This window comes from Telmatherina bonti (assembly GCF_933228915.1).
Source record: "Telmatherina bonti genome assembly, chromosome: 23".
Taxonomy (NCBI): Eukaryota; Metazoa; Chordata; class Actinopteri; order Atheriniformes; family Telmatherinidae; genus Telmatherina; species Telmatherina bonti.
In genome coordinates, this window is record NC_136632.1 from 32,856,968 (window position 1) to 32,880,188 (window position 23,221).

At 54.3% G+C, this 23,221-nt stretch overlaps 2 protein-coding genes across 3 annotated transcripts in view; one reads left to right on the forward strand and one right to left on the reverse strand.

The window, feature by feature from the left end:
- The first annotated feature begins 437 nt into the window (after window positions 1–437).
- On the forward strand, window positions 438–17,032 carry irf5 (interferon regulatory factor 5). Of its 2 annotated transcripts, XM_079262799.1 has the most exons (9): window positions 438–637; window positions 717–997; window positions 1,332–1,518; window positions 12,167–12,192; window positions 14,518–14,545; window positions 14,615–14,893; window positions 15,026–15,415; window positions 15,483–15,601; window positions 15,672–17,032. In XM_079262799.1, exons 2-9 carry the CDS (start codon window positions 824–826, stop codon window positions 15,858–15,860), a joined length of 1,392 nt encoding a protein of 463 aa, XP_079118925.1. In that variant the 5' UTR covers window positions 438–637; window positions 717–823; the 3' UTR covers window positions 15,861–17,032. The 2 variants fall into 2 exon arrangements, with proteins under 2 accessions (XP_079118925.1, XP_079118924.1); XM_079262798.1 differs by having other exon boundaries at window positions 438–997.
- A 1,850-nt stretch (window positions 17,033–18,882) lies between these two features.
- Window positions 18,883–23,221, reverse strand: part of tnpo3 (transportin 3) — a 129,251-nt gene continuing 124,912 nt past the window's right edge. Inside the window, exons 21-23 of the mRNA XM_079262948.1 lie at window positions 21,262–21,374; window positions 19,485–19,568; window positions 18,883–19,411 (exon numbers count right to left, since the gene is read on the reverse strand). Of these exons, the coding sequence (XP_079119074.1) occupies window positions 19,508–19,568; window positions 21,262–21,374 (174 nt within the window). The 3' untranslated portion in view covers window positions 18,883–19,411; window positions 19,485–19,507. The remainder of the gene's footprint in view (window positions 19,412–19,484; window positions 19,569–21,261; window positions 21,375–23,221) is intronic.

Here is a 23,221-nt window from a genome sequence, read left to right on the forward strand (position 1 = left end):
GTGATTAAACGTTGGAGACATATGAGAGACGTAACTCTGGAAATAATCTTTGTGTTTGTATTTTCTTATTGCTGTAAAAACATATTTAACCAATAAACTTTCTCTGATGACGCCAGAGTGCTGTTTCCAAATGACTGGGACAACTCGGGACTTGTTGGACATCGGTAGGGACATGCTGGCCCTGTCCAGCTTCGCCACCAGAAAACTTAGATTGTTTAGACATTTAAATAAAAAAACCATGGATAAATCATTTTCAGAGCAGAAGCTAGCTAAAAGGTTTTTTTCCCCAGTTTAACTGAAATTTAACTGGAAATTTTTACCAACTGAGAATCGGACTTTTATTTTCCTAACAGGAAGTAGTTTTTACTGGCTAGGTGACGTCATCAGAACGAAGACGCTCCGTAGTTTTCTGTCGCTGCTTTTCTTCCCGCCGTTTGTTTGTTTGTTTGTTTGTTTGCTGACGGGACGAGAGCAACTCTGAACTGAACACGGAGCTGCTGAGCTCCAGAACCGGGTTCCGATCAGGATCAGCTCGTGCGCGGTGGGAGATTCGGGTGAACGAGGTGGTCCATCAGACCGAGACCGACCTCCAAAACCCACCAAAAAGAACGAACTTTGCAGCTGGACCAGGAACCAGGTAACAGAACCAGAACCACACAGATTAGTAATACATGATGGTTCAGAACCGTTCTCTGGACCTGGTTCTCCTGCAACAGAACCCCGGTTCTGGTCCAGGTGCTGGTTTGACGGCAGCCTCTTCAGACCTGATTCTGTTAGAACCGGTCCAGCTCTCGTTTCCACCACAGGTCCGGACCTCGGAACCATGAATCTCCAGCCCCGGAGGATCCGCCTGAAGCCCTGGTTGCTGACCCAGGTGAACAGCGGCAGGTATCCGGGTCTGCAGTGGCTCGGTCCGGACCAGCGCCTGTTCCAGATCCCCTGGAAACACGCGACCCGACACACGCCGGTTCCGGAGGAGGAGAACACCATCTTTAAGGTCTGGTTCTGGTTCTGGCTCTGTGAGTTGGGCCTGGGGATAAGCCCAACCGGGTCGGAGGTAGATGAAGTTCTGAGTCCACTTCCTCCTTTCAGTCCGGAACCACCAAGGTTTCATTTCTCTTTCTGAAACGCTGGTGAAGATGTCACTTCCTGTTTCTACTTCTGCTTTTCAAACTGACAGGAAGTGGAGGACAGCTTTAAACGCAACACCGGTCGGTACCAGGACCGGCTCACATGTTTAGCCCAGCAGAGCAGAACCAGACCCACGATGAGCATCAGCAGAACTTACAGGCGGTTCTGAAGTCTAGTTCTCCCTGCTCTGTGACTTGCAGGCGTGGGCCGTGGAGACGGGGAAGTACCAGGACGGCGTGGACGAACCGGACCCGGCCAAGTGGAAAGCCAACCTCCGCTGCGCCCTGAACAAGAGCCGCGAGTTCCAGTTGAAGTACGACGGAACCAAGGAGACGCCGGTCCAACCCTACAAGATCTACGAGGTCCTCGAGCAGACCGGGAACACAGGTCAGAACTCGTCCAGGTCCGAGTCTAGTACTGCCCCAAGTTCGGTCCAAGTCCTCACCCAGACCTGGTCTGTATCCAGGTGCAGGTCTGGGTCCAGGTGCAGGTCTGGTCTGGTCTGGGTCCAGTTCTGGGTCCAGGTTTCGGTCTGGTCTGGGTCCAGGTTTCAGTCTGGGCTGGGTGCAGTTCTGGTCTGGGTCCAGGTTTCGGTCTGGTCTGGATCCAGGTTTCAGTCTGGGCTGGGTGCAGTTCTGGTCTGGGTCCAGGTTTCGGTCTGGTCTGGTTCCAGGATCAGGTCTGGGTCCAGGTGCCGGTCTGGTCTGGTCTGGTCTAGGTCCAGGTCTGGTCTGGTCTAGGTCCAGGTTTCGGTCTGGTCTGGTTCCAGGATCAGGTCTGGGTCCAGGTGCCGGTCTGGTCTAGGTCCAGGTCTGGTCTGGGTCCAGGTTTTGGTCTGGTCTGGGTCCAGGTCCAGGTGCAGGTCTGGTCTGGGTCTAGGTCCAGGTCTGGTCTGGTCTAGGTCCAGGTTTCGGTCTGGTCTGGTTCCAGGATCAGGTCTGGGTCCAGGTGCAGGTCTGGTCCGGGTCCAGGTCTGGGTCCAAGTCCAGGAGCAGGTCTGGTCTGGGTCCAGGTCCTGGTCTGGGTCTGGGTCCAGGTCCTGGTCTGGGTCTAGGTCCAGGTCTGGTCTGGGTCCAGGTCCAGGTCTGGTCTGGGTCCAGGTCTGGTCTGGGTCCAGGATCAGGTCTGGTCTGGTCTGGGTCCAGGTTTCGGTCTGGTCTGGGTCCAGGTTTCGGTCTGGTCTGGTCTAGGTCCAGGTCTGGTCTGGGTCCAGGTTTCGGTCTGGTCTGGTCTAGGTCCAGGTCTGGTCCGGGTCCAGGTCTGGGTCTAGTCTGGGTCCAGGTCTGGTCTGGTCTGGTCTAGGTCCAGGTCTGGTCTGGGTCCAGGTCCAGGTCTGGTCTGGGTCCAGGTCTGGGTCCAGGTCTGGTCTGGGTCCAGGTCTGGGTCCAGGTCTGGTCTGGTCTGGTCTGGGTCCAGGTCCTGGTCTGGGTCCAGGTCCGGGTCTAGTCTGGGTCCAGGTCTGGTCTGGTCTGGTCTAGGTCCAGGTCTGGTCCGGGTCCAGGTCTGGGTCTAGTCTGGGTCCAGGTCTGGTCTGGTCTGGTCTAGGTCCAGGTCTGGTCCGGGTCCAGGTCTGGGTCTAGTCTGGGTCCAGGTCTGGTCTGGTCTGGTCTAGGTCCAGGTCTGGTCTGGGTCCAGGTCCAGGTCTGGTCTGGGTCCAGGTCTGGGTCCAGGTCTGGTCTGGGTCCAGGTCTGGGTCCAGGTCTGGTCTGGTCTAGGTCCAGGTCTGGTCTGGTCTGGTCTAGGTCCAGGTCTGGTCTGGGTCCAGGTCCAGGTCTGGTCTGGGTCCAGGTCTGGGTCCAGGTCTGGTCTGGGTCCAGGTCTGGGTCCAGGTCTGGGTCTAGTCTGGGTCCAGGTCTGGTCTGGTCTGGTCTAGGTCCAGGTCTGGTCCGGGTCCAGGTCTGGTCTGGTCTGGTCTAGGTCCAGGTCTGGTCCGGGTCCAGGTCTGGGTCTAGTCTGGGTCCAGGTCTGGTCTGGTCTGGTCTAGGTCCAGGTCTGGTCCGGGTCCAGGTCTGGGTCTAGTCTGGGTCCAGGTCTGGTCTGGTCTGGTCTAGGTCCAGGTCTGGTCTGGGTCCAGGTCCAGGTCTGGTCTGGGTCCAGGTCTGGGTCCAGGTCTGGTCTGGGTCCAGGTCTGGGTCCAGGTCTGGTCTGGTCTAGGTCCAGGTCTGGTCCGGGTCCAGGTCTGGGTCTAGTCTGGGTCCAGGTCTGGTCTGGTCTGGTCTAGGTCCAGGTCTGGTCCGGGTCCAGGTCTGGTCTGGTCTGGTCTAGGTCCAGGTCTGGTCCGGGTCCAGGTCTGGGTCTAGTCTGGGTCCAGGTCTGGTCTGGTCTGGTCTAGGTCCAGGTCTGGTCCGGGTCCAGGTCTGGTCTGGTCTGGTCTAGGTCCAGGTCTGGTCCGGGTCCAGGTCCAGGTCTAGTCTGGGTCCAGGTCTGGTCTGGTCTAGGTCCAGGTCTGGTCCGGGTCCAGGTCTGGGTCTAGTCTGGGTCCAGGTCTGGTCTGGTCTGGTCTAGGTCCAGGTCTGGTCCGGGTCCAGGTCTGGTCTGGTCTGGTCTAGGTCCAGGTCTGGTCCGGGTCCAGGTCTGGGTCTAGTCTGGGTCCAGGTCTGGTCTGGTCTGGTCTAGGTCCAGGTCTGGTCCGGGTCCAGGTCTGGGTCTAGTCTGGGTCCAGGTCTGGTCTGGTCTGGTCTGGTCTAGGTCCAGGTCTGGTCTGGGTCCAGGTCCAGGTCTGGTCTGGGTCCAGGTCTGGGTCCAGGTCTGGTCTGGGTCCAGGTCTGGGTCCAGGTCTGGTCTGGTCTAGGTCCAGGTCTGGTCCGGGTCCAGGTCTGGGTCTAGTCTGGGTCCAGGTCTGGTCTGGTCTGGTCTAGGTCCAGGTCTGGTCCGGGTCCAGGTCTGGTCTGGTCTGGTCTAGGTCCAGGTCTGGTCCGGGTCCAGGTCTGGGTCTAGTCTGGGTCCAGGTCTGGTCTGGTCTGGTCCAGGTGCAGGTCTGGTCCGGGTCCAGGTCTGGGTCCAAGTCCAGGAGCAGGTCTGGTCTGGGTCCAGGTCCTGGTCTGGGTCTGGGTCCAGGTCCTGGTCTGGGTCTAGGTCCAGGTCTGGTCTGGGTCCAGGATCAGGTCTGGTCTGGTCTGGGTCCAGGTTTCGGTCTGGTCTGGGTCCAGGTTTCGGTCTGGTCTGGTCTAGGTCCAGGTCTGGTCTGGGTCCAGGTTTCGGTCTGGTCTGGTCTAGGTCCAGGTCTGGTCCGGGTCCAGGTCTGGGTCTAGTCTGGGTCCAGGTCTGGTCTGGTCTGGTCTAGGTCCAGGTCTGGTCTGGGTCCAGGTCCAGGTCTGGTCTGGGTCCAGGTCTGGGTCCAGGTCTGGTCTGGGTCCAGGTCTGGTCTGGTCTGGTCTAGGTCCAGGTCTGGTCTGGTCTGGTCTAGGTCCAGGTCTGGTCTGGGTCCAGGTCCAGGTCTGGTCTGGGTCCAGGTCTGGGTCCAGGTCTGGTCTGGGTCCAGGTCTGGTCTGGTCTGGTCTAGGTCCAGGTCTGGTCTGGGTCCAGGTCCAGGTCTGGTCTGGGTCCAGGTCTGGGTCCAGGTCTGGTCTGGGTCCAGGTCTGGGTCCAGGTCTGGTCTGGGTCCAGGTCTGGGTCCAGGTCTGGTCTGGGTCCAGGTCTGGGTCCAGGTCTGGTCTGGTCTGGTCTAGGTCCAGGTCTGGTCTGGGTCCAGGTCCAGGTCTGGTCTGGGTCCAGGTCTGGGTCCAGGTCTGGTCTGGGTCCAGGTCTGGGTCCAGGTCTGGTCTGGTCTAGGTCCAGGTCTGGTCTGGTCTGGTCTAGGTCCAGGTCTGGTCTGGGTCCAGGTCCAGGTCTGGTCTGGGTCCAGGTCTGGGTCCAGGTCTGGTCTGGGTCCAGGTCTGGGTCCAGGTCTGGGTCTAGTCTGGGTCCAGGTCTGGTCTGGTCTGGTCTAGGTCCAGGTCTGGTCCGGGTCCAGGTCTGGTCTGGTCTGGTCTAGGTCCAGGTCTGGTCCGGGTCCAGGTCTGGGTCTAGTCTGGGTCCAGGTCTGGTCTGGTCTGGTCTAGGTCCAGGTCTGGTCCGGGTCCAGGTCTGGGTCTAGTCTGGGTCCAGGTCTGGTCTGGTCTGGTCTAGGTCCAGGTCTGGTCTGGGTCCAGGTCCAGGTCTGGTCTGGGTCCAGGTCTGGGTCCAGGTCTGGTCTGGGTCCAGGTCTGGGTCCAGGTCTGGTCTGGTCTAGGTCCAGGTCTGGTCCGGGTCCAGGTCTGGGTCTAGTCTGGGTCCAGGTCTGGTCTGGTCTGGTCTAGGTCCAGGTCTGGTCCGGGTCCAGGTCTGGTCTGGTCTGGTCTAGGTCCAGGTCTGGTCCGGGTCCAGGTCTGGGTCTAGTCTGGGTCCAGGTCTGGTCTGGTCTGGTCTAGGTCCAGGTCTAGTCTGGGTCCAGGTCTGGTCTGGTCTAGGTCCAGGTCTGGTCCGGGTCCAGGTCTGGGTCTAGTCTGGGTCCAGGTCTGGTCTGGTCTGGTCTAGGTCCAGGTCTGGTCCGGGTCCAGGTCTGGTCTGGTCTGGTCTAGGTCCAGGTCTGGTCCGGGTCCAGGTCTGGGTCTAGTCTGGGTCCAGGTCTGGTCTGGTCTGGTCTAGGTCCAGGTCTGGTCCGGGTCCAGGTCTGGGTCTAGTCTGGGTCCAGGTCTGGTCTGGTCTGGTCTAGGTCCAGGTCTGGTCTGGGTCCAGGTCCAGGTCTGGTCTGGGTCCAGGTCTGGGTCCAGGTCTGGTCTGGGTCCAGGTCTGGGTCCAGGTCTGGTCTGGTCTAGGTCCAGGTCTGGTCCGGGTCCAGGTCTGGGTCTAGTCTGGGTCCAGGTCTGGTCTGGTCTGGTCTAGGTCCAGGTCTGGTCCGGGTCCAGGTCTGGTCTGGTCTGGTCTAGGTCCAGGTCTGGGTCTAGTCTGGGTCCAGGTCTGGTCTGGTCTGGTCCAGGTGCAGGTCTGGTCCGGGTCCAGGTCTGGGTCCAAGTCCAGGAGCAGGTCTGGTCTGGGTCCAGGTCCTGGTCTGGGTCTGGGTCCAGGTCCTGGTCTGGGTCTAGGTCCAGGTCTGGTCTGGGTCCAGGTCCAGGTCTGGTCTGGGTCCAGGATCAGGTCTGGTCTGGTCTGGGTCCAGGTTTCGGTCTGGTCTGGGTCCAGGTTTCGGTCTGGTCTGGTCTAGGTCCAGGTCTGGTCTGGGTCCAGGTTTCGGTCTGGTCTGGTCTAGGTCCAGGTCTGGTCCGGGTCCAGGTCTGGGTCTAGTCTGGGTCCAGGTCTGGTCTGGTCTGGTCTAGGTCCAGGTCTGGTCTGGGTCCAGGTCCAGGTCTGGTCTGGGTCCAGGTCTGGGTCCAGGTCTGGTCTGGGTCCAGGTCTGGTCTGGTCTGGTCTAGGTCCAGGTCTGGTCTGGTCTGGTCTAGGTCCAGGTCTGGTCTGGGTCCAGGTCTGGTCTGGGTCCAGGTCTGGGTCCAGGTCTGGTCTGGGTCCAGGTCTGGGTCCAGGTCTGGTCTGGTCTGGTCTAGGTCCAGGTCTGGTCTGGGTCCAGGTCCAGGTCTGGTCTGGGTCCAGGTCTGGGTCCAGGTCTGGTCTGGGTCCAGGTCTGGGTCCAGGTCTGGTCTGGGTCCAGGTCTGGGTCCAGGTCTGGTCTGGTCTGGTCTGGGTCCAGGTCTGGTCTGGTCTGGTCTAGGTCCAGGTCTGGTCTGGGTCCAGGTCCAGGTCTGGTCTGGGTCCAGGTCTGGGTCCAGGTCTGGTCCGGGTCTAGTCTGGGTCCAGGTCTGGTCTGGTCTGGTCTAGGTCCAGGTCTGGTCCGGGTCCAGGTCTGGGTCTAGTCTGGGTCCAGGTCTGGTCTGGTCTGGTCTAGGTCCAGGTCTGGTCCGGGTCCAGGTCTGGGTCTAGTCTGGGTCCAGGTCTGGTCTGGTCTGGTCTAGGTCCAGGTCTGGTCTGGGTCCAGGTCCAGGTCTGGTCTGGGTCCAGGTCTGGGTCCAGGTCTGGTCTGGGTCCAGGTCTGGGTCCAGGTCTGGTCTGGTCTAGGTCCAGGTCTGGTCCGGGTCCAGGTCTGGGTCTAGTCTGGGTCCAGGTCTGGTCTGGTCTGGTCTAGGTCCAGGTCTGGTCCGGGTCCAGGTCTGGTCTGGTCTGGTCTAGGTCCAGGTCTGGTCCGGGTCCAGGTCTGGGTCTAGTCTGGGTCCAGGTCTGGTCTGGTCTGGTCTAGGTCCAGGTCTAGTCTGGGTCCAGGTCTGGTCTGGTCTGGTCTAGGGCCAGGTCTGGTCTGGGTCCAGGTCCAGGTCTGGTCTGGGTCCAGGTCCGGGTCCAGGTCTGGTCTGGGTCCAGGTCTGGGTCCAGGTCCGGGTCCAGGTCTGGTCTGGGTCCAGGTCCGGGTCCAGGTCTGGTCTGGGTCCAGGTCCGGGTCCAGGTCTGGTCTGGGTCCAGGTCCGGTGCAGGTCTGGTCTGATCTAGGTCCAGGTCTGGTCTGGGTCCAGGATCAGGTCTGGGTCCAGGTCTGGTGTGGTCTGGGTCCAGGATCAGGTCTGGGTCCAGGTCCAGGTCTGGTCTGGGTACAGGTCCAGGTCTGGTCTGGGTCCAGGTTTCGGTCTGGTCTGGGTCCAGGATCAGGTCTGGGTCCAGGTCTGGTCTGGGTACAGGTCCAGGTCTGGTCTGGTCTAGGTCTGGTCTGGTCTGGGTCCAGGTCCAGGTCTGGTCTGGGTCCAGGTCCAGGTGCAGGTCTGGTCTGATCTAGGTCCAGGTCTGGTCTGGTCTGGGTCCAGGATCAGGTCTGGGTCCAGGTCTGGTCTGGTCTGGGTCCAGGATCAGGTCTGGTCTGGTCTGGGTCCAGGTTTCGGTCTGGTCTGGGTCCAGGATCAGGTCTGGGTCCAGGTCTGGTCTGGTCTGGGTCCAGGTCCAGGTCTGGTCTGGGTCCAGGTCCAGGTGCAGGTCTGGTCTGGGACCAGGTGCAGGTCTGGGTCCAGGTCCTGGTCTGGGTCCAGGTCCTGGTCTGGGTCCAGGTCTGGTCTGGGTCCAGGTCTGGTCTGGGACCAGGTGCAGGTCTGAGTCCAGGTCTGGTCTGGATCCAGGATCAGGTCTGGTCCAGGTCCAGGTGCAGGTCTGGGTCCAGGTGCAGGTCTGGTCTGGGTCCAGGTCCAGGTCCAGGTCCTGGTCTGGTCTAGGTCCAGGTCTGGTCTGGGTCCAGGATCAGGTCTGGGTCCAGGTCCAGGTCTGGTCTGGGTCCAGGTGCCGGTCTGGTCTGGGTCCAGGTCCAGGTCCAGGTCTGGGTCCAGGTCCAGGTCCAAGTCTGGGTCCAGGTCCAGGTCTGGTCTGGGTCCAGGTGCAGGTCTGGGTCCAGGTCTGGTCTGGTCTGGGTCCAGGTCTGGTCTGGGTCTGGGTCCAGGTCTGGTCTGGGTCCAGGTCTGGTCTGGGACCAGGTGCAGGTCTGAGTCCAGGTCTGGTCTGGGTCCAGGTCTGGTCTGGGACCAGGTGCAGGTCTGAGTCCAGGTCTGGTCTGGATCCAGGATCAGGTCTGGTCCAGATCCAGGTGCAGGTCTGGGTCCAGGTCCTGGTCTGGGTCTGGGTCCAGGTCTGGTCTGGGTCCAGGTCCAGGTGCAGGTCTGGGTCCAGGTCCTGGTCTGGGTCTGGGTCCAGGTCTGGTCTGGGTCCAGGTTTCGGTCTGGTCTGGGTCCAGGATCAGGTCTGGGTCCAGGTCTGGTCTGGGACCAGGTGCAGTTCTGAGTCCAGGTCTGGTCTGGATCCAGGATCAGGTCTGGTCCAGGTCCAGGTGCAGGTCTGGGTCCAGGTGCAGGTCTGGGTCCAGGTGCAGGTCTAGGTGCAGGTCTGGGTCCAGGTGCAGGTCTGGTCTGGGTCCAGGTCCAGGTCTGGGTCCAGGTCCAGGTCTGGTCTGAGTCCAGGTCCAGGTCTGGTCTGAGTCCAGGTCTGGTCTGGGTCCAGGTCTGGTCTGGGTCCAGGTTTCGGTCTGGTCTGGGTCCAGGTCCAGGTCTGGGTCCAGGTGCCGGTCTGGTCTGGGTCCAGGTCCAGGTCTGGGTCCAGGTGCCGGTCTGGTCTGAGTCCAGGTCTCGTCTGGGTCCAAGTCTGGTCTGGTCCAGGTCCAGGTCTGGTCTGGGTCCAGGTCTGGGTCCAGGTGCAGGTCCAGGTCCAGGTCTGGTCTAGGTCCAGGTCCGGGTCCAGGTGCAGGTCTGGTCTGGGTCCAGGTGCAGGTCTGGTCTGGGTCCAGGTCCAGGTCTGGTCTGGGTCCAGGTGCAGGTGCAGGTCCAGGTCTGGTCTGGGTCCAGGTCTGGGTCCAGGTCCAGGTCTGGTCTGGGTCCAGGTCTGGGTCCAGGTCCAGGTCTGGTCTGGTCTGGGTCCAGGTGCAGGTCCAGGTCCAGGTCTGGTCTGGGTCCAGGTCTGGTCTGGGTCCAGGTCTGGTCTGGGTCCAAGTCTGGTCTGGTCTGGGTCCAGGATCAGGTCTGGGTCCAGGTTTCGGTCTGGTCTGGTCTGGGTCCAGGTCCAGGTCCAGGTCTGGTCTGAGTCCAGGTCTCGTCTGGGTCCAGGTCTGGTCTAGGTCCAAGTCTGGTCTGGTCCAGGTCTGGTCTGGGTCCAGGTCCAAGTCTGGGTCCAGGTGCCGGTCTGGTCTAGGTCCAGGTGCCGGTCTGGTCTAGGTCCAGGTCTGGTCTGGGTCCAGGTCTGGGTCCAGGTCCAGGTCTGGGTCCAGGTCCAGGTCTGGTCTGGGTCCAGGTGCAGGTCTGGTCTGGGTCCAGGTCTGGTCTGGGTCCAGGTCTGGTCTGGGTCCAGGTCTGGTCTGGTCTGGGTCCAGGTCCAGGTCTGGTCTGGTCTGGGTCCAGGTCCAGGTGCAGGTCTAGTCTGGGTCCAGGTCCAGGTGCAGGTCTTGGTCCAGGTGCAGGTCTGGTCTGGTCTGGTCTAGGTCCAGGTTCATGTGCAGGTCCAGGTCTGGGTCCAGGTCCAGGTCTGGTCTGATCTGGTCTGGGTCCAGGTGCAGGTCTGGTCTGATCTGGTCTGGTCTGGGTCCAGGTGCAGGTCTGGTCTGGGTCCAGGATCAGGTTTGGGTCCAGGTGCAGGTCTGGTCTGATCTGGTCTGGTCTGGGTCCAGGTGCAGGTCTGGTCTGGGTCCAGGTGCAGGTCTGGTCTGGGTCCAGGTCCAGGTGCAGGTCTGGTCTGGGTCCAGGTGCAGGTCTAGGTCCAGGTTCATGTGCAGGTCCAGGTCTGGGTCCAGGTCTGGGTCCAGGTCCAGGTCTGGTCTGATCTGGTCTGGTCTGGGTCCAGGTGCAGGTCTGGTCTGGGTCCAGGATCAGGTCTGGGTCCAGGTGCTGGTCTGGTCCAGGTCCAGGTGCAGGTCTGGGTCCAGGTCTGGTCTGGGTCCAGGTCCAGGTCCGGTCTGGGTCCAGGTCCGGTCTGGTCTGAGTCCAGGTCTGGTCTGAGTCCAGGTCTGGTCTGGGTCCAGGATCAGGTCTGGGTCCAGGTGCAGGTCTGGTCTAGTTCCAGGTCTGGTCTGGTCTAGGTCCAGGTCTGGTCTGGGTCCAGGATCAGGTCTGGGTCCAGGTCTGGTCTGGTCTGTTCTAGGTCCAGGTCTGGTCTGGTTCCAGGTTTCGGTCTGGTCTGGGTCCAGGAGCAGGTCTGGTCTGGTCTGGGTCCAGGTCCAGGTCCGGGTCTGGTCTGGGTCCAGGATCAGGTCTGGGTCCAGGTCTGGTCTGGTCTAGGTCCAGGTCTGGGTCCAGGTCCAGGTCTGGTCTGGGTCCAGGTCTAGGTCTGGTCTGGGTCCAGGTCTAGGTCTGGTCTGGTCTGGGTCCAGGTCTGGTCTGGGTCCAGGTCCAGGTCTGGTCTGGGTCTAGGTCCAGGTCTGGTCTGGGTCCAGGTCCAGGTCTGGTCTTGGTCCAGGTCTGGTCTGGTCTAGGTCCAGGTCTGGTCTGGTCTGGTCTGGTCTAGGTCCAGGTCCAGGTCCAGGTCTGGTCTAGGTCCAGGTCTGGTCTGGTCCAGGTCTGGTCTGGTCCAGGTCCAGGTCCAGGTCCGGTCTGGTCTGGTCTGGTCTGGTCTAGGTCCAGGTCCAGGTCTGGTCTAGGTCCAGGTCTGGTCTGGTCCAGGTCTGGTCTGGTCCAGGTCCAGGTCCAGGTCCGGTCTGGTCTGGTCTGGTCTAGGTCCAGGTCCAGGTCTGGTCTAGGTCCAGGTCTGGTCTGGTCCAGGTCTGGTCTGGTCTAGGTCAAGGTCCAGGTCCAGGTCCAGGTCAAGGTCAAGGTCTGATCTGGTCTGGTCTGGGTCCAGGTGCAGGTTTCGGTCTGGTCTGGGTCCAGGTGCAGGTCTGGGTCCAGGTTTTGGTCTGGGTCCAGGTTTTGGTCTAGGTCCAGGTGCAGGTCTAGGTCCAGGTGCAGGTCTGGTCTAGGTCCAGGTCTGGTCTGGTCTAGGTCCAGGTTCATGTGCAGGTCTGGGTCCAGGTCCAGGTCTGATCTGGGTCCAGGTGCAGGTCTAGGTCCAGGTGCAGGTCTAGGTCCAGGTGCAGGTCTGGTCTAGGTCCAGGTCTGGTCTGGTCCAGGTCCAGGTCCAGGTGCAGGTCTGGTCTGATCTGGGTCCAGGTTTCAGTCTGGTCTGGGTCCAGGATCAGGTCTGGGTCCAGGTGCCGGTCTGGTCTAGGTCCAGGTCTGGTCTGGTCTAAGTCCAGGTCCAGGAGCAGGTCTGGGTCCAGGTCTGGTCTGGGTCCAGGTCCAGGTGCAGGTCTGGGTCCAGGTCCAGGTGCAGGTCTGGTCTGGGTCCAGGTTTCGGTCTGGTCTGGGTCCAGGATCAGGTCTGGGTCCAGGTCCAGGTGCAGGTCTGGGTCCAGGTCTGATCTGGTCTGGTCCAGGTCTGATCTGGTCTGGTCTAGGTCCAGGTCCAGGTCTGGTCTGGTCCAGGTCCAGGTCTGGTCTGGTCTGGTCTAGGTCCAGGTCTGATCTGGTCTGGTCTGGTCCAGGTCCAGGTCTGATCTGGTCTGGTCTGGTCTGGTCCAGGTCCAGGTCTTATCTGGTCTGGTCCAGGTCCAGGTCAAAGTGGAACCTGATTATCCTGATTGTGGACTCTTTGTTTGTTTCAGATGCTGCTGACGATGATGATGACGAGGTGAGGAAGAGTAACATAAACATGTTTACTGATCAGCTGATAGAATAAACATGTTGTTTACTGATCAGCTGATAGAATAAACATGTTGTTTACTGATCAGCTGATAGAATAAACATGTTGTTTACTGATCAGCTGATAGAATAAACATGTTGTTTACTGATCAGCTGATAGAATAAACATGTTGTTTACTGATCAGCTGATAGAATAAACATGTTGTTTACTGATCAGCTGATAGAATAAACATGTTTACTGATCAGCTGATAGAATAAACATGTTGTTTACTGATCAGCTGATAGAATAAACATGTTTACTGATCAGCTGATAGAATAAACATGTTTACTGATCAGCTGATAGAATAAACATGTTTACTGATCAGCTGATAGAATAAACATGTTGTTTACTGATCAGCTGATAGAATAAACATGTTGTTTACTGATCAGCTGATAGAATAAACATGTTGCTGAGAGAATAAACATGTTGTTTACTGATCAGCTGATAGAATAAACATGTTGTTTACTGATCAGCTGATAGAATAAACATGTTTACTGATCAGCTGATAGAATAAACATGTTGTTTACTGATCAGCTGATAGAATAAACATGTTTACTGATCAGCTGATAGAATAAACATGTTGTTTACTGATCAGCTGATAGAATAAACATGTTGTTTACTGATCAGCTGATAGAATAAACATGTTTACTGATCAGCTGATAGAATAAACATGTTGTTTACTGATCAGCTGATAGAATAAACATGTTTACTGATCAGCTGATAGAATAAACATGTTGTTTACTGATCAGCTGATAGAATAAACATGTTGTTTACTGATCAGCTGATAGAATAAACATGTTGCTGAGAGAATAAACATGTTGTTTACTGATCAGCTGATAGAATAAACATGTTGTTTACTGATCAGCTGATAGAATAAACATGTTTACTGATCAGCTGATAGAATAAACATGTTTACTAATCAGCTGATAGAATAAACATGTTGTTTACTGATCAGCTGATAGAATAAACATGTTGTTTACTGATCAGCTGATAGAATAAACATGTTTACTAATCAGCTGATAGAATAAACATGTTTACTGATCAGCTGATAGAATAAACATGTTTACTAATCAGCTGATAGAATAAACATGTTTACTAATCAGCTGATAGAATAAACATGTTTACTAATCAGCTGATAGAATAAACATGTTTACTAATCAGCTGATAGAATAAACATGTTGTTTACTGATCAGCTGATAGAATAAACATGTTGTTTACTGATCAGCTGATAGAATAAACATGTTTACTGATCAGCTGATAGAATAAACATGTTTACTGATCAGCTGATAGAATAAACATGTTTACTTGTTGTTTACTGATCAGCTGATAGAATAAACATGTTGTTTACTGATCAGCTGATAGAATAAACATGTTGTTCACTGATCAGCTGATAGAATAAACATGTTGTTTACTAATCAGCTGATAGAATAAACATGTTTACTGATCAGCTGATAGAATAAACATGTTTACTGATCAGCTGATAGAATAAACATGTTGTTTACTGATCAGCTGATAGAATAAACATGTTGTTTACTAATCAGCTGATAGAATAAACATGTTTACTGATCAGCTGATAGAATAAACATGTTTACTAATCAGCTGATAGAATAAACATGTTGTTTACTGATCAGCTGATAGAATAAACATGTTTACTGATCAGCTGATAGAATAAACATGTTGTTTACTGATCAGCTGATAGAATAAACATGTTGTTTACTGATCAGCTGATAGAATAAACATGTTTACTGATCAGCTGATAGAATAAACATGTTTACTAATCAGCTGATAGAATAAACATGTTGTTTACTGATCAGCTGATAGAATAAACATGTTGTTTACTGATCAGCTGATAGAATAAACATGTTTACTAATCAGCTGATAGAATAAACATGTTGTTTACTGATCAGCTGATAGAATAAACATGTTGTTTACTGATCAGCTGATAGAATAAACATGTTGTTTACTGATCAGCTGATAGAATAAACATGTTTACTGATCAGCTGATAGAATAAACATGTTGTTTACTGATCAGCTGATAGAATAAACATGTTGTTTACTGATCAGCTGATAGAATAAACATGTTGTTTACTGATCAGCTGATAGAATAAACATGTTTACTGATCAGCTGATAGAATAAACATGTTGTTTACTGATCAGCTGATAGAATAAACATGTTGTTTACTGATCAGCTGATAGAATAAACATGTTGTTTACTGATCAGCTGATAGAATAAACATGTTGTTTACTGATCAGCTGTCGATGTTTACCTTCCAGATGCCGAACCTGATGGACCTCAGCATCAGTAAGTACCTGTCTCCATCCCTGTTTCCATGGCAACACGGGAGTGACTGATGATGCGGTGTTTCCTCAGACCCGCGGTCCGGCGACCCGCCACCCTTCCCCTCCTTCGCCCGGACGTTCGAACCCCCCCACGTCATTGCCATGCCGCTGCTGCCCTTGACCTCTGACCCTCGGATGGGGGATCAGGGGAACTTCCTTCCAGACCAACTCCAGGACCTGGACTCGCTGTCCTCCACAGCTGCCTCTGCGGTCCCCGTCGTGGACCCGATGGAGACCGGCAGCCTGGGGGCGGACCAGAACCATCAGAACCAGCAGGCCTGTAAATACGACCTGCTGAACAGCGTCCCGTGTGAGTCTGACCTCTTGACCTCTGGCTGTTCCTCAGGACTGGAACCAACCCTGATCGCTGATTGGTTGGTTCTGATTGCGGGTGGTTTTGTTTCTGACATGTGGACCCGGCTTTCCCTCCATGTTGCCATAGTAACGGATCTGGACCTGAAGTTCCAGTACCGGGGCCGAACCGTGGGCTCGCTGACGGTCAGTAACCCTCAGGGCTGCCGGCTGTACTACGGACACCTGGAACCGACCCCGGAGCAGGTGCACCTGTTCGGACCCGTCAGTCTGCAGCAGGTCCGGTTTCCGGGCGCAGCTGAGATCCCGCACCAGAAGCAGAGGTTCTACACGGAGGCCCTGCTGGACGTGATGGACCGAGGCCTGATCCTGGAGATTGTGGAGCAGGACATCTACGCCGTGCGGCTGTGCCAGTGTAAGGTGTTCTGGTCCGGACCGGGAAGCCCAGAACACGGACCGGCCAACCCGATGGAGAGAGAGAGGAAGATCAAAGTGTTCAGCCTCAACGACTTCCTGCAAGGTCGGTTGGTCCGTCTGTGTCCAGTGTCCGCCGCGCGTGGTTCCTGATCCGGTCCTTCTGTCTGCAGGTCTGATTCTGTTCCAGAAAGGGGAGGTCCAGAACCCGCCCCCCTTCGAGGTCTACTTCTGCTTCGGGGAGGACTGGCCCGACAGGAAACCCAAAGAGAAGAAGCTCATCATGGTCCAGGTCTGCCGTCGCACCGTCTCTCCGTTTGCCGCCGCTTCTCTTCTTGACGGGCTTCTGGTCTTGGTTCTAGCTGGTTCCGGTGGTGGCCAGGATCCTGACGGAGATGTTCTCTGGAGAACTCAGCTGGTCCACCGACAGCATCCGGCTGCAGATCTCCAACCCGGATGTCAAGGACCAGACGGTGGAGCAGTTCAAGGAGCTGCAGAGGCTCCTCCAGAACCAGCACACACAGGGGCCATGGGCCCCCCAAGTACCTTAACCAGGACTGAGACCCAGACCAGGACTGCTGCAGCTTGAACCTGGATCCAGAACCCCTGATTGATAAGAAATCTGTAGAAGCAGCAGCAGAGTTCAGACGCAATGAGAGGAAACGTTCTGGACTCACCTGTTGGTCCTGAACCCCCCCCAAAACATCATCAATGACATCACTGTTTCTCTGAGTGACGTCATTCATTAAACGCTGCTGGAGCATTTTCTCAAAACAGCTGTTTGTTTACCAACCATGGTTTTTCCTGTTGGTCAGAACCAAACCAGAAGCCAGACCCGGGGTACCCACTCGGCCCTACCAGGTTTTCCATGTATCCCTGCTCCAACACAACTGCCTCAAATTAATGAGTCCTTCTGCAGATAGGCTGTTGCGGCCATTTCATTTAACTCAGGTGCGTTGAAGCAGGAATAATAAGAAAACCTGCTGGAGTACAGAGTTTGTAGGACTTGAAAACGTCGCTATCGACCATCTGAAGAATGCTACGACGCCATATTGGCTAACAGCTAGCTGCTAGCAAAGGAAACAGGAAAGAAAGGAAATGAAAACTTCTAAAAAAAAAAACTCGAGTCCTGCTGAGATCGGGAAGGTCTCTAACCGGGATGCTCTTCCAGACATGTGGAACACAGAAGCTGAATGCAGCTTCTCCAGGTCTCCTGACTTTGAAACTGATAGGAGACTGGATCCACATGACCCCAGGAGTCTGATAGGTTCCTACTGGGACTGGAGGTGTATTCTGGTCCTGAAACATCCAGAGCTTTGTAGACCTGAAGCAGAACTTTAAAGCCGATCCACTGATGGACTGGCAACCAGTGGAAAGACCTCAGAACTGGACTGATGTGGTCCAACAGAGTTCTGAATGAGCTGCAGGAGTCTGATTCTTTAGGAAGACCCGTAAAAACCCCGTTACAGATGAAAACCTGGACCAGTTTTTCAAGGTCCTACTGCAACATCAGATCTTTTACCTTCTGAAGAACCGACTTTCTTGTTCCTTAATTTGGTTTGAAAGTTTAGGTCCGAGTCCATGGCTACGCCCAGATTTCTGGTCTCTTAGTGGTTTTCAGGTCTGAGTCCATGGCTACGCCCAGATTTCTGGTCTCTTAGTGGTTTTCAGGTCTGAGTCCATGGCTACGCCCAGATTTCTGGCCCGCTTGGTGGTTTTCAGGTCCGAGTCCATGGCTACGCCCAGATTTCTGGTCTCTTAGTGGTTTTCAGGTCTGAGTCCATGGCTACGCCCAGATTTCTGGTCTCTTAGTGGTTTTTAGGTCCGAGTCCATGGCTACGCCCAGATTTCTGGCCCGCTTGGTGGTTTTCAGGTCCGAGTCCATGGCTACGCCCAGATTTCTGGCCCGCTTGGTGGTTTTCAGGTCCGAGTCTATGGCTACGCCCAGATTTCTGGCCCGCTTGGTGGTTTTCAGGTCCGAGTCTATGGCTACGCCCAGATTTCTGGCCCGCTTGGTGGTTTTCAGGTCCGAGTCTATGGCTACGCCCAGATTTCTGGCCCGCTTGGTGGTTTTCAGGTCCGAGTCTATGGCTACGCCCAGATTTCTGGCCCGCTTGGTGGTTTTCAGGTCCGAGTCTATGGCTACGCCCAGATTTCTGGCCCGCTTGGTGGTTTTCAGGTCCGAGTCTATGGCTACGCCCAGATTTCTGGCCCGCTTGGTGGTTTTCAGGTCCGAGTCTATGGCTACGCCCAGATTTCTGGCCCGCTTGGTGGTTTTCAGGTCCGAGTCTATGGCTACGCCCAGATTTCTGGCCCGCTTGGTGGTTTTCAGGTCCGAGTCCATGGCTACGCCCAGATTTCTGGCCCGCTTGGTGGTTTTCAGGTCCGAGTCCATGGCTACGCCCAGATTTCTGGCCCGCTTGGTGGTTTTCAGGTCCGAGTCCATGGCTACGCCCAGATTTCTGGCCCGCTTGGTGGTTTTCAGGTCAGAGTCTATGGCTACGCCCAGATTTCTGGCCCGCTTGGTGGTTTTCAGGTCCGAGTCCATGGCTACGCCCAGATTTCTGGCCCGCTTGGTGGTTTTCAGGTCAGAGTCTATGGCTACGCCCAGATTTCTGGCCCGCTTGGTGGTTTTCAGGTCCGAGTCTATGGCTACGCCCAGATTTCTGGCCCGCTTGGTGGTTTTCAGGTCCGAGTCCATGGCTACGCCCAGATTTCTGGCCCGCTTGGTGGTTTTCAGGTCCGAGTCCATGGCTACGCCCAGATTTCTGGCCCGCTTGGTGGTTTTCAGGTCAGAGTCTATGGCTACGCCCAGATTTCTGGCCCGCTTGGTGGTTTTCAGGTCAGAGTCCATGGCTACGCCCAGATTTCTGGCCCGCTTGGTGGTTTTCAGGTCCGAGTCCATGGCTACGCCCAGATTTCTGGCCCGCTTGGTGGTTTTCAGGTCCGAGTCCATGGCTACGCCCAGATTTCTGGCCCGCTTGGTGGTTTTCAGGTCCGAGTCCATGGCTACGCCCAGATTTCTGGCCCGCTTGGTGGTTTTCAGGTCCGAGTCCAGGATGGAACTTTGGGGAATGCCACATGAAATTCTTGTCTGCTCAGATGTAAAGTTGCCTACTGACACAAAGTACATCCTGTTCTCTATATTTTGAACCAGTTTAGTACAGTGCCAGAGAGACCCAACCCAGCTCTCCATATATCACAGTCAGTTGTCTGAAACGCAGAGGTCCAGTAAACCTACAACGGTAGGGTTCCAGGGGACGGCACAACACTGGTTCAGGTCTTACTTGGCGGGTATAACCGTGTGAGCATCACTGGCTTCTAGTCTGTAAGTGCTCTGGTGTCCTATGGGGTTCCACAAGGATCAGTTTTAGGGCCCGTTCTGTTTTCGTTATATCTGCTACCGTTAGGTTCTGTCCTGCGACAACATGGCGTCTCTTTCCACCTATATGCTGATGACAGCCAGGCACATCAACCTCTAACGGCATCAACATGAAAGGAAAAACCAGTCTGGACCTCACCTGTGCACATATGAGTCTCAGGAAAACAAAGTGTAAAAAAAAAAATCAGAACTTTGTTGTTTCAGTTGTTTATTGTTGACAACAAAGCTACATCACCAGTGATGTCATGGTGAGTCTCCGCCTCCTTACCCAGAGTTCACTCTGCCTCATTTTATGCAAAAACAACTAAAATTCAACCAAAGTTAAAAAAGTTCAAAGGTGACGCGAAATCCTCCAGCATTACGCCTCCTCACTCCGCTGCTCCGCCACGAGCATCATGGGAAATTTTTTGGCTTTTTTATTGGCACGGACAAAAAAACATCACGACCAAAGTCCCAAAAAATAAATCTCTTAAAAACTGTTGACCAGGCATGTCCTGGGACTGATCTGCGTCGTCGTCATCATCAGCTGGACTGCTCCCGGTCTTGACCCCGCCCACCCACCACCACCTGCTGCAGGTGAAATCAGGTCTGGAGGGGGGGACTTGGTCTGTCTAATCAGTCATTCGGAGCTATTTGTCCTCATCCTCATCCCTTTGGATCCTCACCTGCAGTTGCAGCTTCTGCCGTCACCTCTGAACATTGGTCAACGAAAGATTTTACCTGAAAAATAAAAATAAAATGAACTTTTTTTTTAGCTTTACATGGGGCAAAGTTTACCTGCCTCAGGTGTTACCTGGTGCTTAGTGAAGGTCGCAGCTACCGGAACAGTCTGGTGAACTCTCTGATGGCCCAGCACACCTGTTTACACTCCTCAGCACTGAAACCACAGAAGAAGAACAATGTTTCAGGTTGACGTTTGGGAAGGTTGTTGTCATGGTAACGTTTCCTTAAATCCATTTATGCGACATCTGTGTGTTCCTGAAGTCGGCGCTCTACCTTTACATCACCTGTCGGTTTTCATACTTGGACCCTTGAGGGCCACGGACACACAGGTTTTACGTCTCCTGGCTGATTGACGGGTTCTTCCAGACAAACTTGACAAAAAGCTTTTGGATTCATTTTAGTTGAACGGAAACCTGTAGACCCTGCAGGACCGTGGCCTCCAAGGCCCAAACAAACGCCCTCAATCAAAAGAAGAGTCTGAAATGAAATTGTTGCTGCAGCTCAGGTGACTTTGCTCTGTCGCCTGCTTCCAGACAAGTCTGAACTGGATCCTTCTGGATTCCAGTTGGTCTGCGTTCCACCTTCAGACAGGCGAGTCTCAACAAGGACGTCAGAGCTTTGCTGGGTTCTCCAACTTTTCATTGATCAGCTGTCTATTTTTAACCACGTAACCTGGTCAATGGGTAACCTGGTCATCTGGTTATAGGTCAACAGGTGAACTCAGGTTACCTAGGCAACAAATTATTTGGTCATAAAGTTTTGTTGACAACAGCTTAACAGGTAAACTGGCAAATAGGTTAACTTGTCGCAAGATAAACTGGTCACCAGTTAAAATGGACAACAAGAAAACTAGTTAATGGTTAGTCAGGCTAATGGGTCAGTTGAAAATCCAGACAACAGGTACATTGGTAAGTATGTGAACTGACTAGTACTAGTCAGTAAAAGGAAACAGATGCGTCTAGTTTGGCGCCATGACATTGTTAAAGTCCCTGGTGATGAGCTCGGGCCACTTGCACCTGACAACAGATGCCATGCCAGGAGTCTTGGTGTGAGTTAGACAATGACTTTCAGACGGACAAGCAGGTCAGCATGCTGGTCAAGTCAAGCTTTTTCCAGCTCAGACTAATATGAAAGGTCAAGCCCTATCTAAGCAAAAGAAATCTTGAAAGATTCAAACATGCCTTGGCCTCCTCTCGCTTAGACTACTGCAACTCCCTTTATGTGGGAATCGAACAGTCGGGACTTCAGCGCCTGCAGCTTGTGTAGAATGCAGCAGCCTGGCTTCTGACGTAACTCTGCTGGTCTCTTCACTCCACTGGCTGCCAGTCAAGCACCGGATTGGTTTTAAGATTCTGATGTGTTTTTCAGCGTCTGAATGGGCCCCAGGTCTGAGCTTACTGACGTACATCGGCCCTCTACATCGGCTCTACATCGGCCCTCCGCTCAGCCAGTCGGATGGTATTGAAGGTTCCACGCTAAGGTTTGAGAACAAGAGGAGACGGAGCCTTTGGAAACTGTGGAACGCGCTGCTTTAACTGTGCAGTCTGCCGACAGTCTGTTAGATTTTAAATCTAGGCTGAAAACATCTGTTGGCATCACAGCGTGGACTTTTTATGTGCGTTTGTCTTTTTCTCCTTTTGTGTTTTTACTGTTATTTTTTACTTTGTTATGTAAAGCACTTTGGATGCTGTCGCTGTTTAAACGTGCTACATAAATAAAATTGACATAAACTGGTTAAAAGGTAAACTGGTCAGTAAGTTATGAATCCATCTGATTGGGAGCCTCTGATTGGATCAGGCCTGTCCGTGAGCAGCGTGCATGGCTGTGTCTGCTGCTGTCCATCTCACCTGGTCACCTGTTTGTGAAACTCAGTCAGCTGTTTGTGGGTAACGGTGACGGCTCCTCCTGACATCTCCTTCGGTAAACCCTTCAGAGCATTTTCCAACCAGCGGCAGAACATCTGGAATCAACAGTTTTCATCAGCATCTGTGCAGGTAAACTAGAATGCAGTGAGGCACGTTAAACACTGGGTGCTCCTGGAACTTTTGTGACGAACCTGAACTCGACTAATGTATGTAAACACACACTGACGTAGGCGTAAAGACACTCTGACGTAGGCGTAAACACACTGACGTAGGCGTAAACACACTCTGACGTAGGCGTAAAGACACTCTGACGTAGGCGTAAACACACTGACGTAGGCGTAAAGACACTCTGACGTATGCGTAAACACACTCTGACGTAGGCGTAAACACACTCTGACGTAGGCGTAAACACACTCTGACGTATGCGTAAACACACTGACGTAGGCGTAAAGACACTCTGACGTAGGCGTAAACACACTGACGTAGGCGTAAACACACTGACGTAGGCGTAAAGATACTGACTTAGGCGTAAACACACTCTGACGTAGGCGTAAACACACTCTGACGTAGGCGTAAAGATACTGACGTAGGCGTAAACACTGACGTAGGCGTAAAGATACTGACGTAGGCGTAAAGATACTCTGACGTAGGCGTAAAGACACTGACGTAGGCGTAAACACACTCTGACGGAGGCGTAAAAGTACTGACTTAGGCGTAAACACACACTGACGTAGGCGTAAAGATACGGACGTAGGCGTAAAGATACGGACGTAGGCGTAAACACACTCTGACGTAGGCGTAAAGATACTGACGTAGGCGTAAACACACTGACGTAGGCGTAAAGACACTGACGTAGGCGTAAACACACTGACGGAGGCGTAAAGGTACTGACTTAGGCGTAAACACACACTGACGTAGGCGTAAGGGCACTGACGTAGGCGTAAACACACTCTGACGTAGGCGTAAAGATACGGACGTAGGCGTAAACACACCCTGACGTAGGCGTAAAGACACTGACGTAGGCGTAAAGACACTGACTTAGGTGTAAACACACTGACGTAGGCGTAAAGATACTGACTTAGGCGTAAAGATACTGACTTAGGCGTAAACACACTGACGTAGGCGTAAAGACACTGACGTAGGCGTAAAGACACTGACGTAGGCGTAAACACACTCTGACGTAGGCGTAAACACACACTGACGTAGGCGTAAACACACTCTGACGTAGGCGTAAAGACACTGACTTAGGTGTAAACACACTGACGTAGGCGTAAAGATACTGACTTAGGCGTAAACACACTGACGTAGGCGTAAAGACACTGACGTAGGCGTAAACACACTCTGACGTAGGCGTAAACACACACTGACGTAGGCGTAAACACACTCTGACGTAGGCGTAAAGATACGGACGTAGGCGTAAAAACACTCTGACGTAGGCGTAAAGACACCGACTTAGGCGTAAACACACTCTGACGTAGGCGTAAAGATATTGACGTAGGCGTAAACACACTCGGACGTAGGCGTAAAGATACTCTGACGTAGGCGTAAAGACACTGACTTAGGCGTAAACACACTCTGACGTAGGCGTAAAGATACTCTGACGTAGGCGTAAAGACACTGACGTAGGCGTAAACACACTCTGACGGAGGCGTAAAGATACTGACTTAGGCGTAAACACATACTGACGTAGGCGTAAAGACACTGACTTAGGCGTAAACACACTCTGACGTAGGCGTAAAGATACGGACGTAGGCGTAAAGATACGGACGTAGGCGTAAAGATACGGACGTAGGCGTAAACACACTCTGACGTAGGCGTAAAGACACTGACGTAGGCGTAAACACACTCTGACGTAGGCGTAAACACACTGACGTAGGCGTAAACAAACTGACGTAGGCGTAAAGATACTCTGACGTAGGCGTAAAGACACTGACGTAGGCGT

Coding starts and splice junctions, on each gene's coding strand:
- irf5 (XM_079262798.1), top strand. CDS start 824: ATGAATCTCCAGCCCCGGAGGATCCGCCTGAAGCCCTGGTTGCTGACC. Junction 14,546..14,614: donor CCTGATGGACCTCAGCATCA/GTAAGTACCTGT, acceptor GTGTTTCCTCAG/ACCCGCGGTCCGGCGACCCG. Junction 15,416..15,482: donor CCTCAACGACTTCCTGCAAG/GTCGGTTGGTCC, acceptor TTCTGTCTGCAG/GTCTGATTCTGTTCCAGAAA.